The sequence below is a fragment of the Conger conger genome, chromosome 13 (assembly GCF_963514075.1).
Source record: "Conger conger chromosome 13, fConCon1.1, whole genome shotgun sequence".
NCBI classification, from domain to species: Eukaryota; Metazoa; Chordata; class Actinopteri; order Anguilliformes; family Congridae; genus Conger; species Conger conger.
In genome coordinates, this window is record NC_083772.1 from 12,710,323 (window position 1) to 12,728,840 (window position 18,518).

At 43.8% G+C, this 18,518-nt stretch overlaps 1 protein-coding gene across 2 annotated transcripts in view; it reads right to left on the bottom strand.

Annotated features, from left to right (window-relative positions):
• Positions 1–8,352, bottom strand: part of ppp1r37 (protein phosphatase 1, regulatory subunit 37) — a 40,717-nt gene extending 32,365 nt beyond the window's left edge. For both annotated transcript variants that reach the window (XM_061218443.1, XM_061218444.1), the window contains exon 1: positions 6,132–8,352. In XM_061218443.1, coding sequence (XP_061074427.1) covers positions 6,132–6,867 — 736 coding nt within the window. In that variant the 5' untranslated portion in view covers positions 6,868–8,352. The remainder of the gene's footprint in view (positions 1–6,131) is intronic.
• Positions 8,353–18,518: the final 10,166 nt, after the last annotated feature.

Consider the following 18,518-nt stretch of genomic DNA (forward strand, 5'->3'; position numbering starts at 1 on the left):
TGTGACTCTCTCTCAGGACTGGCAGTGTGTGGCTGTGACTCTCTCTCAGGGCTGGCAGTGTGTGGCGGTGACTCTCTCTCAGGACTGGCAGTGTGTGGCTACGACACTCAGGGCAGGCAGCAGGCCAGACCTGTGGCAGCAGCTCTTCCTGTGCACACCATCTCCTTCTATGGAGCACCGCAGCGCGAATCGCTGATGAGCAGAGAGACAGGCAGTCGCTAGGAACCGCCCCGACTTCTCTGTGATCTTCCGTCCGCTTCTTGTTTTTTTTTCGCGCAGCTCTTTCATTCCTTCCCCAGCTGACCAAACAAAAGAAAAGCTGGCATCACTGACTCAAGGAGTTTTTACTCTGATGCCAGAATTGAATGCCAATATTTGTCTTTTTAACATAATGAAATTCCTGTTGGCCTTGTGCGCCAACCTGTTACTAACGTGCCCCGGGGCAAGGCGACGGGACCCCTGATTGGCTGAAGCTCTGAAACAGGCCAGTCTGGATCCTGCTTCTCCTTGCTTTGGTAGTAGAGCATTCTGGCTGTGGCAGGACCCTCAGAGGCTGAAAGCTGCGCTTCAGGGTCGCTGCCACCACATAGCAGCTCGGGTGCCAGAGCTTTGGGCTTCCGTGCGAGCAGTCTCCTGGGGTGGGAGGAAGAGGCTCATCATGCACGGGCTGCTGAACATCCGGAATGATCTGCGGGGTTGGCGCGGTAACCCGTGGGAGGCAGAGAGGTTTGGCTGCCAGGCAAGCTGAGCGACAGGGTTCAAGCTCCCCTGCGGCCTATGAGGTGGGGGGCATGAGCTGCTGGCAGTCCCCTAATTCCAGGTGGTCCCGGGTCCAAAGGTTATAGGTTTATCATGGAGGTCTATCCACAACCAGGCCTGCCGAATCCGTGCTCGAAAAGGTCCCAACCCCTCGTCCCCCCAGTCATCCCTGTATCCAGCCACTGAGCTCTTCCCACAAAAAGGTTGGAGAAACCAAAGCTACCTTTGCCTAACTGGAAAACTGGAAAAATCACATTTTTGCGGGTTTCATGATCAGCAGGCTCCATCCGAAGCTGCTTGCGGGCAATAGCTGCAGATGGGAGAAGAGCTTTTCTGGTCGGCCAGACAGCGTTTCTTCCAGGGCCGCAGACGGCCTTTAATGCCGAAGCGCCCACAAGCCCAAAAGCTTCACACCTCCATTACTTTAATAAGCCCCCGCACACCCAGCGCAGTTCCCGGCAGCGGAACATTCCAGAGCCAAGCCCAGATGGAGGGCTGTTACTATTCCGCCTGTCGGGGAGGAGCAGAACCGAGGGAGCTCGTTTCTAACCACGAGGATCACTAAAATTGACTGTCACCATTTTTCCCCCCCCAGAAGATGACAATGCGCCTTATGACCATAGTTCTGGAGCCTGTAGCAGGACCCTGCAGAGCTAAACCACCACACCGAAGGCTGCAAGAAGGCCCGTGAACACCAGGCTCGTCTGCAACCAACGCTCAAGGGATATGTCTAAGTGTGAAAAAGGCAGCTTACAGAAGAAGCGCGAGTACAAGTTTCTAACTGTGGGACAGTTCTCTAATAGTGTTCAGCCTGGCTACAGCTTCATCCAGCGCAGGCTTCAGAGCCTAGGTTAAGAGTCCAAGTGATTCCATCCTCCGCTCGGATGTGCTTTCCGGCATACTTCTGGAATTGCGTTGTCCAAGCATCACGTCACTTCCGCCCGGACGTGTAGCCCGTCTCTTTGCTCCTTACTGTGCCAGACTGTGCTGCTGCACACCTTTGCCTGCTGCCTCTCGTAAACACGCCATAAAAACACTCCAGCCGTTCCTGTGTTCACCTCCCGTCCGGCGCTGAGGAAGACGAAGCAGCACGGTGAGGAAGATACAGGCAGCCACGTTGATGGAGGAAGTCACGTGGGGGGGAAGAAAGATTTGGTGCAGATGTGGGCACAAGGGTTCTGGGAACTCTTTTACCAGCAGGTGATCCAGGATCATCTTACAGGCCCTTTATCTGAACCAAAGGCATGGCTGGTCTAGGATCAGTTCTCAAGCCGAGAAGCAGCAACAACAGTGAAGTGCAAGAATGACCAACTGCCACATTTCTAATGGCACTTCCATAATTGTAATGACAACTCACTACCACATTAACAAAGAATGCCTTCGGTTATGAATCCAAAATAATCTACTGCCAATACAGTAAAATGTGTGTTAAATCAAGTCTTACAGAGTTTATTTGTGTCCACTGTGTATTTTAGCAGATATGGCTACCGTCCTTTTGCATTCTCTCTGTTATTCAGACAAGGAGGAAGCAGAGAGGGCAACAGATAGAGAGGGCAATGAACCCAGACGTGGGGGGGGTCCTGTACAGACCCAGAGTTGGCCGCCCTATGGACTGCACCACACGTCTCACGGGCAGAGGATTGATTATGGTGCACACATAACTGCAGGCGCAAGCATTTTTCAGAGATGCCCTTCATGCACAAACCAAATATCCACCATGAATAAAAAAATGTGTTTTTGTTTATCCATGCTGCAGAACAACTGCACAGCTGGGCCCTGTTTCTAGGCCGCATTTTTGGCACAATCTCTGTTATACACAGTAAGGTTAATTAATTGTAAACTGCTAATTATCACCCTCAATAAGCGTTTACATAAAAACAGTGGGAGTCAAGTCAAGAGGGAGGACGCTGGAAAAGAGAGAGCACTGTCTTCCGTTCAGGAAAGTGGCCGGTTTTATCAACACCTTTAAAAACATTTTTCAATGACATTAAAAATAAAATAAATCTGCACTGCCACTGGATTTAGAAAAAATTGTGAGCTATGAACAAGGGGACAGTTTGCTTGAGTAAACAAGCGTTACATCCCAACAGTGACAACATTTGGATCACCTTAAATCAGAACAACCTTCACCTAACCCTTTCCCAAGCACCTAAACCAATCCCTAATCTAGCCTCGAACAAGCGTAACCCTGCTTTGAACTGTAAAATTTGAAGTAGGAAAAAAGAAAGAAAGTGTAACTGTCAAGATAAAACATTGAATTAACCACTTACTAGGTTTGTTATTTTCTTGACCTAAAACAAAATACCGTATTTAATGCCGAAATTAGTATTAATTTAAAAGCCCTTGAATCTAAAGTTCGAGAGCTTCCCACACAATTGACAAATTAACAAGCAATATTTCCCTTAAGAGCAAAACAAGTCTAGGCTACCGTCTTTAGGCTAAATTGGCTTTGCATTAACATGCTGTTGTTTATTCTTGGCCATGCAAGAGGTAGGCTTATACTTCTGAAGGTAGATCACAAAAATGTCACATTTATGTGAGAATACGATACGATAGCCAACAAATCATCAGTAAACTATCTCTTGCAGTGCACATGTATGCTTTATTGGCCAAAGCAAGACGCATGCAGGTGTAGCTTACAAGATAGGATTGTGCAGTGCCTAGTGACTCACACGTTTTCTCCTGAGAGCATCATGCATTTGTGTCCTTAATTATCGCTCTTTTTTTTTTTTTTTTTACGGTTTAGGTTGGGAACCAGTGTCACGGACAAGAGATGATTAGCTCTATTTAGCGCATTCATTTTCCACAGTGCCTCATTCTCGCCGTCTCCCTCCGTCCCCATAACTGCAGTGAAGACTGACACAAAACTATTGGTCTGAGGCTAAATGTTTTTTGCCATGATTTTCTAACATGCAGCCGAGGGTCATCTATTAAACAATGTCGGCAGCCTATAAGTAAACTAAAGGAAAAACAACATTGCAGCCGCGCAGGTAGGTCCCACAGCAAATCCATGTATTATACACTTGAATATGTGGATTTCAGATAAGTAATCCGGCTATATTATTGCAATCTCAACTGGCTGCACATCTGTTTTGGTTTCTGGTCCAAGTAGTGGAGCTAGAGATGGGCCGCATATTTGACACAAACTAACATTTCCCCTCCCCCCCTCTCCGTTACAACTATGCGAAGTTATGGTTACGGCCCTACCTCTCTCCCTTTTTTTTTCTTTTTTTTTTTTTTTACCAGTATGCTGTTAAGTCAGAAAAGACTTGGAACCAAACTAGGATGATGACACGGCAGAATTTAACTTCTTTTTTTTTTTTTTGGCACGCTACTGAGGGCAAAGCAAACACTCCTGATCACATGTCCTCTTCCAAGGCTGTGTTTTTCGTTCCTGATCCTACATGTATGTTAGCTTAACTTACAGGCAGGGCTGCATAAGCAGCTCCTTTCTATCCAGCACAGAACAGGACGGCTACTACAAAGAACCCAAACTAAGGGGAACTGGTACAGAACCTGTTCCAGTAAACACAGCTCTACTACGGATCAAACTGTATGATGCAACAGTGCCACACAAACCACATTTCAACTTGACTGCAGAAATAATTCAACACGGACGTAAAACAAGAGTCCAATCCATTTGTATTGAATTACATCAGTCACCATTTCGGGATATTCTCTATTGCTGCCGCGAGTTATGAACTAATCTTAACTGCCTGCCCTGAGACAAGACACACTGTTGATGGGCAATTTTGCCTCTCATACACAACTCTGTGGCACTATAGACTTAGGCAGGAACACACTGAAGTGTTCGAGTCAGTTTGCAGAAGTACCTGAATTTACGCCCCTTGCGACTGCTGACAGCAGCTGCGGTTGATGCATCAATCAACCGCACCGCAGACAAAGCAAAAACGTTCTTTAATGACAGGCACACAAAGCTAATGTTGAAAGGCCTCCGTACGTGGCAGGCTCAAGGTGACCATATCTTTGCAACTGCACTGAGTAAACACAGAGCGCACCGATCTGACTAAGGCAAAATATTTCACGGTTTAAGTTTTCTATTGTTTATTTAATGTTGGTGCCAATGCCTCTGTCTTGCACACTTACAACGCAGGTCTGGCACCGCAGATTAACCAGGATACGGCCAATAAAACGAAGTAGGAACACCCTGATAACGAGTCAAATTAGAGCATCAGGTGATGACTTTTCTAAGTCCCCGCAAAGGTGCTACGTAAGACAACAACATAAACCAAACGGTCTTTCCGCCGGCTGCACTCAAATCTCTCTCCACCATTACCCTACATTTCTCTTCATGCTTCAGGAGACGCCCAAATCAAGGGCATGCGGATCAACCCAAACTCAAACCGGGCACATCAGCATTTTCCCAAACCCACTTTAAACACAAAGCAGTTGGCTTCCAGACAGCCCAATTTGTTAACCTCCATTGAGGCAACAGACACAAGCTAAAAAACAAACATGCACTTTGACCTCAGAGACATAGATATTAACTGATAATACATTATAATACAGTACATTACATTGACAAACATGAGATATTGGGTCCACCCAGATTGGCTCACAAACCTGTGAAGAGGAAGGCACATTCTCATTAAATGACATCTATGGGGAAATGCAGGATCATGTTTGTTGACGCTTCACCAAAGATACTTAGCAAACACAAACATACAAACAAGCCCACATTATTTCTGTTGTAATTCTCAGCTACCCATGTGACTGAGCAAGATAATATATCACTAGAAGTTAATATGGTCTTGAAGCTCCTGAGTATAAATAAGCTTGGGATGCAAACTATGGAAACACTATGGTTGACACCATTAGCAGATATTTCACTGACCATAGAGCCCAACACGACAGCTCCACTTCTCATTACAGTGAAAATGAAGACTGCAACCAAGTTTCCACATTCATCCTCAAGATTGTCAGATGAGGCATTTCTTGCTATAACAACCATATTTTAAACATTCAGGTCACAAAATTAACACTATTCTAGACATGTGTTGCATGCTCACATCATTGGCAGAGCTCAAGCCCACTGCAATACCCATCAGCCTCTACAATAATCATCTGTCTCTACGTCGCACTGTGGAGGCCGCACAGGAAATGGGGACCTAGTGTTAAACAAACAACTTGACAACATCAAGGAAACTGGTTCTACAGGGGTCAAAGTTTAGAGCGCCATAGACAAGCTGCAAGTCCAGCCACAGTACAATGCTTACCTGACTGATATGGCCTGACTTCATCAGGATTCATGAGAAACCACCATTAGCTATGCAAGTAAATGTCCATGTTAAAATGCAGAGAGAGAAGGGAACAGGGGTGGAAGGGGAGAGAGAGGAAGATTGCTGGCTTACCATGCCTCCAGGGGTCTTTTGGCTCCACGGCTCCAGAGACAATGTCTTCATCTGAGGGGAAAGTAACCTTCTTGGCCCCTTGTTTGTGTTTCTCACTTTCATCAACAACAGAGGCAGGAGATGTAACTTCCCCTTTAGAAGAATCACAGGGTAGACTGGCATCTTTATTTAAGGGCTTCTCAGACCCATGTGTGTCATTGCCCATGGAGGAGGCCGCTGTAGGAAGACCGGACACGTTTGAGGCACTCTCAACCCCGCTCCGGTCGCCTTCCTGGTTCAGGGACTGAGATTCCAGCATTCCACTTTCGTCAAGAGTCAAATCCACCCCTATATCCATGTCCTCTCCAATCCCCGTAATCCCAGCTTGAAACTCGGGTCGTGGTGTTCCGGAGTTTGCATCGCTCTCACCCTGAAGCTGTTGGTCATTGGAAGCACTATCCAAACCGGAGCTTGTGATATGGGATGCGAGAGGCGCGCCACTGTTCCCAGTTAACTTATCAGTCTCCAAACCATCGCCTACCCTAACGCCTTCGTCGCCCCCACAGCTGTCATTTATCCTGGCTGGCAAAGGGGTGTCCACAGCCTCAGTTTCAATGCCCAGTTTCCCCGCGTCGCCATCCATCACTTCAAGACTATTGCGAGGCATGATTTCTTCCGCACTGTTTGTGGTATCTTCATTGACGGTTTTCTTCGTTTTGGCATTACAAAAATCTAAGATTTCCTCCTCGCTATTCATCTTCTCATTTCTATCTGACAAGAACAGTTATTTTTTCACTTCCCAAAACAAGATTGAACTATTATGTCTGTGTTTAGGCTCAACACTAGCTAAGATTGCTGATTAATTTGGAAATACAACTGTTAGCTGTGTGTTCAGCGCGAGAATCTTTCAAGACAAATAGCTAAGGTTACTTATTATCTCAAAATAGCCAACGTTAATTTTAAACTGTACACGTACTCTACATTAGCATCATATCGTTTCTTGGGTTTCGGATGATCGAAGTGTAACATGAGTAGTAGTTGGAGTGAATATATATTTTCCGTCGATTTTCTTTAGTAGGGAATTTCGCCCAAATGCAACTTGCTATTCAACTTGCTTAGTTAATGCAGTCCGTTAGCAAGATATCTAGCAACGTTGCAGGTCAAAAACAGAGTTGGCAAACTGTTTGCTGAACGACAAAGTAAGTATGCCAGCAACCTATCTGTAGCTATTAAGTAACCTGCAGGATAGCTATTTTTTCTTAGCTCCAGCTCAAACAATATCCTGCTAGCAAGCTATCCAGCTAAAATATTAATACGCACGGAAGAAACAATAACAAAGACGGACAAATGAACGACACACAGACACACAGCCAAAGAGGCTGATATTATACCTCAAGTGAGTGTCATTTTGCTGGTTTGTTCTGTCGGCACTGTTAGCTAGCTAACGTTAGCTAGCTAGCTAACTTGCACGCTTTGTCTAATCAGTGAACTAGCTAGCAGGCTATGCTAGCTTCCAGCAAAATGTCTCTCTATAGAAGCAATGCCCAGCTCGACATGTTTGTTATTTAGCGAGCTAGCTGTTTAGTACAAGTCACTACACTTTCGCTTAGCTTCAGATTTTGTTTAGCTATAACTAGCTAACTACTGTTGTTTCTCAAGTCTGTCAACGATCTGTCTTAGCTGACAGGCTAACATGCAATTACAGTTTTAAACGACCTGACATAACAACTCGTTCGCGGTGCTTACATTACTGGATGGCTACTAGCTAACTAGCTAGCTTGCGTTAGCTACTCCAAGTCTCTCATGCGCTTGAAAAGTGACACACAGGCCACTTCTGTCGCTTTTACTCTCAGGTTAAATGTATATATTTTTTGCCAACCTGGCTTTCTGTCTGCAACTGAAACGGTTCAAAAGCTTCCCGTCTCTCATTCACACACATCGCACCACAGTCCACGGCTAAGTACAGAAAAACAGAATCGTCATAGGTAGCTGCCTAGCTAGTCACGGAGCATCAGTTTCATTGGCGCTAGCTAGCTAGCTAGTACAGTACAGGCTGAGAAGTGTATTCCCACAAATGGCTCCAACGCTGACGTGCAATTAACTCCTCTCGAAAATTCACTTTCTCAAAATAATACATTCAAACTGTTTTTCGCTACAGTTGTCCACAGCGACGCGAAAACAGAATCTAACAAACTAGCTACAGATATTTTAATTATCTCCTACGCCTGCTTACTCGTCTCAAACTACTGTTTGTTGTCCACACACGTCCATACGTCATCGAAATCGCAGCGGATAGAGTTTTGGGGTAGCACTTTCGCGATTGCAAGTTGCAACGTTTCATTGAGTATTGCAGGCCTACCCATTATTATAGCTTAAGTGGTAATTAAAACAGAACAACAAGGTATATTTGTGATTAAAATATGAGCTATGTATTTCTGCACACGTGCTTATTTATTTTCTAGTCAGGACTATACTGTTAACATTGAATTGGCGAATCATCGTAAGAAGCCCTATTGCATGTATGTACAATACTGACACACGTTTGACATGTGGTTTGGGGTGTGTGGCTGAGGAGATCTCTTATGGATACGTCTTCCTCATCATACAAATTATGTCTACTTTAACAGGACCAGCACACTCTTAATAGTAAAATTAATAAATGTAAGATAATTCCTCAGAATTAATTTAATTTCAAATTATCTTTATGGAAAATACATTTTATTTTATTAAAACGTGAATCGACAAGACAGAGACACCATCATGATAGCGGAATCTGGAATTGTTTCCGCCTTACTTTTGAATTATGTTCAATAGATAAGTTAAGTCTGAATGCAATATTTGTAACAAAATTATTTTTGTAGTAATATGTTGTGATCTTGACATCATTGACACCCTCCACCCATTATGAATTAATCTGCACTCGCAGCAGCCAGGAGACAATTGATAATCGTATGTTTTATGATATGATCCTGTGCATCACGCATGTCTCGTGTTGCTGTTGATAATGCTTAGGCCTATTCTTATTATTATATTATTATAATTCATTTCGACGAGTTACAAAATAAAATTCTCGTGTCTAAGAGTAGCCTACGTTGTGTGGGAAAAGACCAAGCAAATAGGCTGAATCTACACTTTTAGAGTTACTTAGGCCTACGTAGCTACAATGTTACCAAGACGCAAAATAAATAGAAGAACACGTAAGCATTAAGCAGGTACAGTAGCTATTAGAGCGGCGCGTTGCTTACATGTTATTCATTCAAAAGGGCCCGTGAAATGCTTCTGTTATTAATCCTGACGGACAGTAAATGTGACGTCAGTTGTAATCCTCAGATATATTTCACAATCAGACAAAAGAAAACACGAGGTCCTTTCGGTCTCGGCCCTCTGTTGTCATATGTGTTTATTGTCAGGGCCTCGAGAAATGAAAGGATACGCAAATAATTCAAATTAAGTAAGAGTAAATTCTCAAATTGTTCAAAATGTTTGAACAACATGTGGGTATATGGTCTCTTCAACAAAAATACTGAAATTCTTCTTCAAATAGCTTTCTATTGATTCAACATCACGGAATGATGGAAACATAGATAACCAGCTAGGTAGAGGAAATGTGTTAGCATCATTCCCTTCACTTAAATTATCCATAGCCTAAGCATATAAAGAACAATCAAATTTGTGAAAACTTTGAAAAATTGTGAAAAATGTATTTCTTCTTAATAGCTACACGTGGTAAAAATCTACAAATATTATTCATACAATTATACAATACTTTTTTGTAAATTTAGTTTCTTTTCAAAATGATGCCTAGAAATTATACATTTTGTCTAGAAACGAAAGCAACTCGAATTTACTGCAAAACAAACCCTCTGACAGCAATGGCGGAAGTGAAGATTTAACTAATTAATTTTGTGTCAGAATTGTGTTGGAATTGGAAGTTTTGTTCAATTTTATTCAGTATATTTGTGCCTACTCTAAATTAATATGTGTCAGAATTGTGTTGGAATTGGAAGTTTTGTTCATTACATTACGTTACATTACATTACGTGGCATTTAGCAGACGCTCTTATCCAGAGCGACGTACAACAAAGTGCAAATCAATCACAAGTGCAAAAGTAGACCTGAGAGGACAGTACAGTTCCGAGTCCTAGTGTAAACATACAGAAATTCAGAACCCTTGAAGAGTACAATCAGCTTTCAAACTAGCATACCACTGTTGGCAGCTAGAATACAACAACAGCCAACAATACCTATTCAATTTTATTCAGTATATTTGTGCCTACTCTAAATTAATATGGTCATTCATTCATTCATTATCCTAACCCGCTTATCCTGAACAGGGTCACAGGGGGGCTGGAGCCTATCCCAGCATACATTGGGTGAAAGGCAGGAATACACCCTGGACAAGTCGCAAGTCCATCGCAGGGCACACACACCATTCACTTACACTCTCATACCCATGGGCAATTTAGACTCTCCAATCAGCCTAACCTGCATGTCTTTGGACTGTGGGAGGAAACCGGAGTACCTGGAGGAAACCCACACAAACACAGGGAGAACATGCAAACATTCGAACCCAGGACCTGAGGCAGCAGTGCTACCCACTGCACCATCTGTGCCGCCTAATATGGTCATAGCAGAAGGAAAAAAGTTAGGGAGAGCTAATATATCATAATTTTACAGGGAAGGCAACATGTGCACATAATAATAAGCTGATACAAGCCCTGGTGTAATTGTACAAAAATATATAATACAAGAAGAAAAGGTCCGTAATGACAATAGATAACAGTAAACACACTTTCCTTTTTTCTCCTTTTCTCGCGTGGAAAAAGACCATCTGATTTAGCCAAACATTCTTAGACATTCAGCTAAGAATTAATTGCAAAGGGGTGTTTCCGTTTACACAAGTGGGACACTATCATCACAGAAGCAATATCCATATGGATGCCTGCTGTCATACTTGCAATAGCAAGCGCATAGTGTGTGAATGAAACAGGCCAGGAGAGGGCAGTGTTTTTCTAATTTTTCTTTCTTCGTGTCGCATACAGTTGTTATGATATGGCGCATAATGCATGATCAGCCTGAAACAATGTACTGTACCATTCCTGGCTTCATTCAGTCCGCAATCAATCAAAATGACCCCCTCATATGTACCCCTTTCTATGTTTTGTTTGTTTGTTTGTTTGATATGCTTTTTGCTTTGCAGAAGGGAAACAATTGAAAGACTACTACCCAGTTTAAAATGGCTTTAGGCCCACAGACTCAGAATGGAGTAGAAATAATGAAACAAACACATTTTAATAGATCAAATTAGAAAAACTTGTGAATATTACACTTTAAAAATCCATCTCATGGTTTTCCTGGTTTCTGCCATTATTAATGAGCTGCATTGTCGTTGCCAATCTCTTGGTTGCCATGTTTGAGGAAACCCAGCTGTATTCCTTTGTGTGTTTTTGATTCTGTAACATCACAGCCCCCCTATAAATATAATAATAATAAAACAGCAGACCATGGTATTGTATCTGGCTTCTGGCTTATAGCAACATCAAAAGGCACGTCTGGAACCATCTGAAGGCTTGATCCTGGACAAGTATAACACAGTACGCTATTTCATTTGTAGACCTGAATTTATTGATACCCTTGATAAACATGAGCGAACATGGCTGTATAATGCAGCCTATGAGCTATATTGTATTCACACACACAAACATACAGGGAGAGAGAGAGAGAGAAAGAGAGAGCGAGAATAGGATGGTGAGAGTGAGCAGTCATTGAGTCGTACATATCACAGGATTTTCTTCCACAAGAGTCATCTGTTTAAGCTGTTTACTACATATCAGGTTAAATTTATTCAAGAGATAAAAATAATTCTCCCAAGGGCAGACAGTTTTTTTTTTTTTTTAAATCAACAAATCCTTACAGAGAGAGAGAGGGCTCGGTATAGTATATGTATATGCAGTCATTTATGTTATTTTACAGCTAATATATATTTTTCCAATGACAAAGCTCATTGTTGAGGATAAATAATACTAAAATTGAGTTTAGATTGATGATTATGCACACTGCTATCTCTCTATGGTATTATTAATTAATTATACTTTAAACACTGAATAATTTTTGTATCAATTTCAGTAGTAGTGTATTTCAGTAGTAGTGTACTTGACTTCTGCAATGAAATAAACCTTTGGGTTGGACTTAGTTAAATGGTTTGGTTAAGTTTGTTCAAGGATTGGATCCAGGGTCATTTGAGGTTGAGGTTAGGATCATGAGAATCATATTATTTCAGAACACCATGAAACACAACTAGCCATTATACCTTCATTAGTATCCATAGTACACAGGGGGTATGTTGTGTAACTGCAGCTAGTTAACAAAAACAATAATACTCTAAAGTAGGCCCCATGAAAACAGTGGATTTTATAATGTTAGATCCTCAGGGAAAGAAGGACCAATTCTTTCCTTTGAGTGGAAAGCCACCACTGGAGGCATATTTAAAATCAGGGGTGGACATTTGAGCCTGACTAACCTCAGTTTCAGTGCCCTTGTCTTCCAAGAAAATTCTCTTCCCATCCTAGCATAGGAACAATTTATGAACCATCACCCCACCTCACGGTATGGTTCTCCACCAGCCCCTGGGGAAAAAATACTAAGCTGAATAGGACCCTGTGATTGGCTGGGAGCTCCAAGTTATACTGTGCTGTTGCGGGGGGGACAAAACGTGTGTGCTTGTAGCCAAGGACGGTTTCCGGCTTCCCCCATTGCAGCCAGAGAGGGGGGCAGTGCACTCGTTGCTGGGGGAGCCCAATGCACCCCGACAGCTATAAACACTCAGACGCGGCAACCAGTAGGATTTACCGGTGCCTTGACTTCAGTCCTTCAGCCCTTTTTTTCCCCCTGCCCTTTGTTTTATGGCAAAGTCAGATGAGGACTTCTGTGCCTGAGCTGGGGGGTGGGGGGGGGGGGTGGAGGGGGGTGGGGGGGTGGGGGGGTGGGCTGAGGGCGATCGTGCAAGGGGGGGCGCCGGGGAACGTGTCTTTTAAAATAAAACAAATCCGAGGGTCGATAAACTGATCTGTTTCCCACTCGTGAGGAACCGGTGCTGGTGGGAAAAGGAGAGGCGATGGGCCGCCACGCTGTGTCACACCGCGCTCCGCTCCGCCCACTCCATCTCCCAGCCCCGGCCTACTTCCTTTTCCTCCCGGGCCTTCAGACGGTGGGCCCCGTGCCCGGCCCCGGTTCCTCACTACGGAACGTTCTGGAGGCAGCCATTCAGAAATAATGAAGTAAGCCAATTCCCCCGGCACACCCCGGCTGCCAGAAAACCTGCTGCTATTCAAACAAGCACGAATTCACCAGCAAGGGGATGAGTGTAGTGCTTGAAGGATATCTTAAGGCCTGGCTGTAGTCCTGTGTCTTGGCCGGGCTCTCAGCTTCCGTGTGGGTGTCATTCTCAGCGGCTGTAGATGAAGGCCACGCTTCCAGGGGATGGATCCCAAGGGGCTGTAAACAATTTAGGGGCCCGTTATCATGGTTTCTAAGAATGCTCTCAAATATGTAAAATAACTTCACAACCATATTTAATACCTCCATGTGAATCATATTCTCTGCAAGTCAGACAAAGCCAGTATTTTGTTCTTTTTTTATGATTGTGTGTGTGTGTGCCCAGTGCTGGCACAATTTCTGAAAGCACTGCACTTATTAATAGATTTTGACAGTTACTTGACAATACTTTGCAACAATGTGTCTTTTTGGCATTATACATATAGTGTGTAATACATGTAAATGTTAATCAACAATATGCAAAAATGAAGAAATAATGTGCGGAAAGCAATAATAATTACACATTCCTATACCATATGAATTAGTTCATACTTACATAATAGCGCAGCCTAATATTGCTGGAAATATTATCAACCGCTTGAACATGTTTTTCTTTGTTCTGTATTTTTATGTATAAAATCATAATATCCATGCAAAGACAAGCATATTTATTTCAAGTCTGCATTGGTATAATGTACATACAATATAATGTGCAATATAATGTACAATTTGCAATATGATGTACATTTACTAGTTTATACCAAGGGCAATACTCTGTATTTATGTATAAGATGTACAGTACCTACATTATGCCTCCATTCTCCCCCACTGTGGCTCGTCCCTGACATAACTATTACACAAAGAGCAACAAATTAAGCCAAATTCCTTGGATGCATCAAAACATACTATATGACCAATAATGTCCCAATCCTGAATCATGGTGAGTCTCTTTATCAACTGAGGCACTAATATACCTCTCTTTAGGACTTTCACAAAAACTATAAAGGGGTTTTTCAGGGCCAGTTGGAGTGAAATGTAAGGTCTAAAATGACAAATTGACACAGTGTCCCCATGGTGTCCCCATGGTGTCTTCACTGGGACTGCGGGGAATAGCTTACCTGAAAAGCTCTCCGCCTGAACTGCTCGGGTGTCTCCAAAGGGAGCGCTCCACAAATAAACTCTACATGTACAGCACTGGCAAAATAATTACAAACAAGACCTTTGATCAGATCTGATTTACAGCCGTGCTCTTCATTATCATGTTTTATGATAATATGCCATAAACATGGCAGTTACGGTTGCCGTATGTGCCGCGTTGCCATGATAACTGCTAACACACCACAAACATGGCTAGCCTTAGTTGCCGTGCGGAGGGAGAGTGCCGCGTGGGGTGAATTATGTGTGTGGGAGTATTTGAGGTTGCTAAGGGGGAGACTGTTTGCATTCGATGTTCTTGTGTGGTGGGCCTTGGAGTTGCTCTTAAAGGAAAGGGGCTCACTAATTAGGATATATTGAGGAACCTCTGGCTGACAGGATAGGAGGGGCCAAGCCAGAGCTTTAACATGGGAGAGAGTGCGCTAAACCCCCGTGTCTCATTTTAGGGGGCCGAGGCACCCGCAGTAGCTCCTGGAGCTGGATGAAAAGAGGCAGGTGATCCATCAGAGAGAGGGAGGGGCGTGGGGCTTTGGGAAGTGGGGGGAGGACGAGAAGGATGGCCTTCCTGTGAACAGGCACGAGACATGCATATCCGCTGGGACATGGGAAAGGAGATGCCTAGACAAGACCTGCTGGAGACAGAGAAGGTACAGGAAGTGAACACTCAGCCATCTCCTGTGCACTGGTACTGTAAACACACGTTTGAGTGCTCAGTGCTAAAGTGCAGAAAACACACACAAGGTGCTCAAACACACACACACACACACACACACACACACACACACACACACACGTATGCCAGCTCCATGTCTATTTGAGTTCCTCATGTCCTGGAAGTGGACGGCAGAACTCTTGGAAAGTTCTTTGGCGGGCAAGTTCAGAAAAATGTCTTTCCAGGTAAAATAAGACGCAAGGGCAGCAGAAGAGTGGGATGGAAAGGATTGGTTTCTGGGGGTCCGTGAGAAAGAATGCCTCAGTTGGAGGGAAGTCTGAGTGGCGGTCTTGCCGAAGCAGGCCTGCTGATCGCTAACACATGTCTGCAGGGTTTTCACATCAAGTGCTTTTTTTCCGCCCTTCATTTTGAAAACACAGCTTGAACCCACAGAGGTATAAAATTATTCAATGATTTGCCCTGCCACTGAACAGTTGAATGTGGGGACTGAGTAGGAGCAATGCTTTTATTTATCTGCCACACCATTGCTGTCAGTTTTTTTGCTTTTTGACCCTGTCTCTGATCCGTCTTTCCGATCTAGAACCCCGGTGGGCTATTCTAGAGACAGGTAAATTATGCCGGGATGCATACAGGCAATGCAGGTGGGCCATGTCTTAAAGTGATTTAACACTGCTTTTTACATTTTATCCCATGTCATGTTAAAATTACAGTAGCACATATTCTCTATGTGTATTTATATGTGTTAAGCCTAGTCTTGTCGCAAAACAATTATATGAATAGCTTTTCAAAAAATGCCTTGTCAAAAACACACACAGACAGGGCGTTAAAGTATGTATTCATTGGACTGTTCGACCGGTGAAATCTCTCTCTCTTGCTCTCTCTCTCCCCCTCACATTACTTCCTTAACTCACACAGATGCAATGGCCCCTCCACCCCCTGAAGTTCTTTAAATATTTATTTCCGTGTGTGATCTGATTTTAAAGACTTCCTGTTCCCAGCATGCTTTCTTCCGTGTGACCAGTCACTGGCATGTGGTCTCAACCTGGGAGAGGAGGAGTACGAGAGCAACTCACATCACATTGTGCTGCCCCGAAGCTGCAATGCCCCGGTGTCTCAACTGCCCCAGTCTTAACTGCCCCAGTGTGTAATTATCCAATTAACCAATGAACAACATGGCAGCTCTCAAAAGATTGTTTGCTGTTTCAAATATAAAAATGTATAAAAATTCAAGTGTTTCTACTACTAATTGAAATATGTGGTATATTTACAATGAGCATCTTACTGTTGTCCTTATTTCATTTGGGGGGGGGGGGGGGGTCTTGTTTTGGAGTGAGTTAAAGTACATGTGCGGAGTGCCACTCCCTCAAATGCAGATGGAGGTTTTGCTTTTGTTTGGCATGTTGTCATCTGTTCCACACTTTCGCCCTTCTTCTCGTTGGTCATAGCATTCAATTAGCATGTCTTTCCACAATGGCCATGTGGGTCATTAAGGAAAAGAGAGTCTGCCAAATGTCTGAGACAAAGACAGATTGTGTTGTGGAGCACAAAGCAGAGGATCCCTCTCTCACAGGTGGTCTTAGTAAACTGTGCTGCTGAACTATGCGGCACACAGGAAAACCATCTCATCCTGCAGTTGGCTCCAAACCCTCCCCACCCCTCCATCCCCCCATCCCCGTCCTGTTTCTCTGCGGCCTCCTCTCGGATGGATGTCCCTGGCATGGGTTATGTCCCCTGCTGTCCCCGGGTATAAAGATGCTCCTTCAGGAGCATGGTAGGAAAGTTATCTTCCCAGTGTAGGACCTTCAGATCCGCATGTGGAGGGGTGAGACACCCCCCTTCTACCACCCCCGAAACGGTCTGGAAGTCGAGCAGCCACATAACATCAGTGAGGGCTTGGTTTTCTCGTTCTGGCCCAGAACAGTGATTTATCTTATTGCTCGCACACTCAAACCAAAAAAAAAAAAAGAATCAGTGGGGGGAAAATATTCTGAGGGTCTAATCTTAGCTTTGCAGAAACCTTGGATGCCTCTCAGCCTGCAGTGAAGCTAGGCTTCCCCCTTAAACTTGGGATAGTGGGAATAAGTTTCAGTTGGCCGCTTACCAACTGGTGCATGACATGCTGTCTAGCAGTCAACTGAATGAATAATTACTAGGCCTCGGTACAATTGTGACGTTACGTGCTCAGGCAGACTGTGCACGGAGCTGGAGTGAGTAAAATGGGGGATTTGAAAGGGGACACCTGCTGTGCAGTAAGAGGGAATATGCACTTATCAGATGTGCAGTCGTAGGAATTTAGCTATCTAAGAGATCGTCTCAGAGTACAGTGGCAGGTCTTCTTCAGAGGCTGTAATTCCCTGTTACTGAAATCACAGCCCCGTTGCGCCAAGAACTGCTGGTTTTCCACCCTCCCTTTTCCTCTGAGTCCTGGATGTGAAGACAGCGTGGCCAATCAGCAGCACTAATTGTCCAGTTAATTGCCCGGGAGAAAAGAAAACCTGGGCCTGATTTGGATTTGAGGGCCAGATTTAAGTATCCGTGTTGTAGTGACAGTACATGACTACAGAATGCGTTCCACATATGAAAGCCGAGCAGATTTGGTATGTTTTCAGTGGGTATGTTACTTATAGCTATACTGCTAGCAATGTTACACAACCTTTTATATGAAATACAGTTCTACATCCAGATGCCCCCCCCCCCATATGGGGACTACTGTTACTGTTTATAGTTATGGCTGGGTAATTCACTTGCATTTATTTAAGTCTGGGGGAACTGAATTCAATACAACAGCAAGCATGCTAGCTATGTGTAGCCAACTCGACTAACAAAGTTACTATCATGATTAGTTATGTGCGATTGGTATGATTCGGTCTTCACAGCCCAGTTCTCAATGAATAAATACCGAATTAGGAAAAACACAAAATAGCTGCAACTCCACTAGAGAGAAGCTACTGTCACAATAAAGATGTTTCTGCACGCTACGTGGTGTGCTAGTTCTGTAAAGATCATTTTAACACTGCCATGCATGTTTCTAAATTGTTATTTGAAAAACGGTATACATGCAGACCTCTGATCTCCTCTCCTCTTCACTTGACATCAAGCGTGATTCTTGTGCTCAGTGGAAGTATGGGTGGGGTTGAGGACAGAGGATTGTAAGGCCACAGCAAGGCCAAAACTCCTGCATAGTATGTCTATAAGCCTCAGTTATGTGCAGGTTCAGTGTTCAGAAAACGTTCACCTCAGAAGACTTGATATTCTCCCGAGCGGCT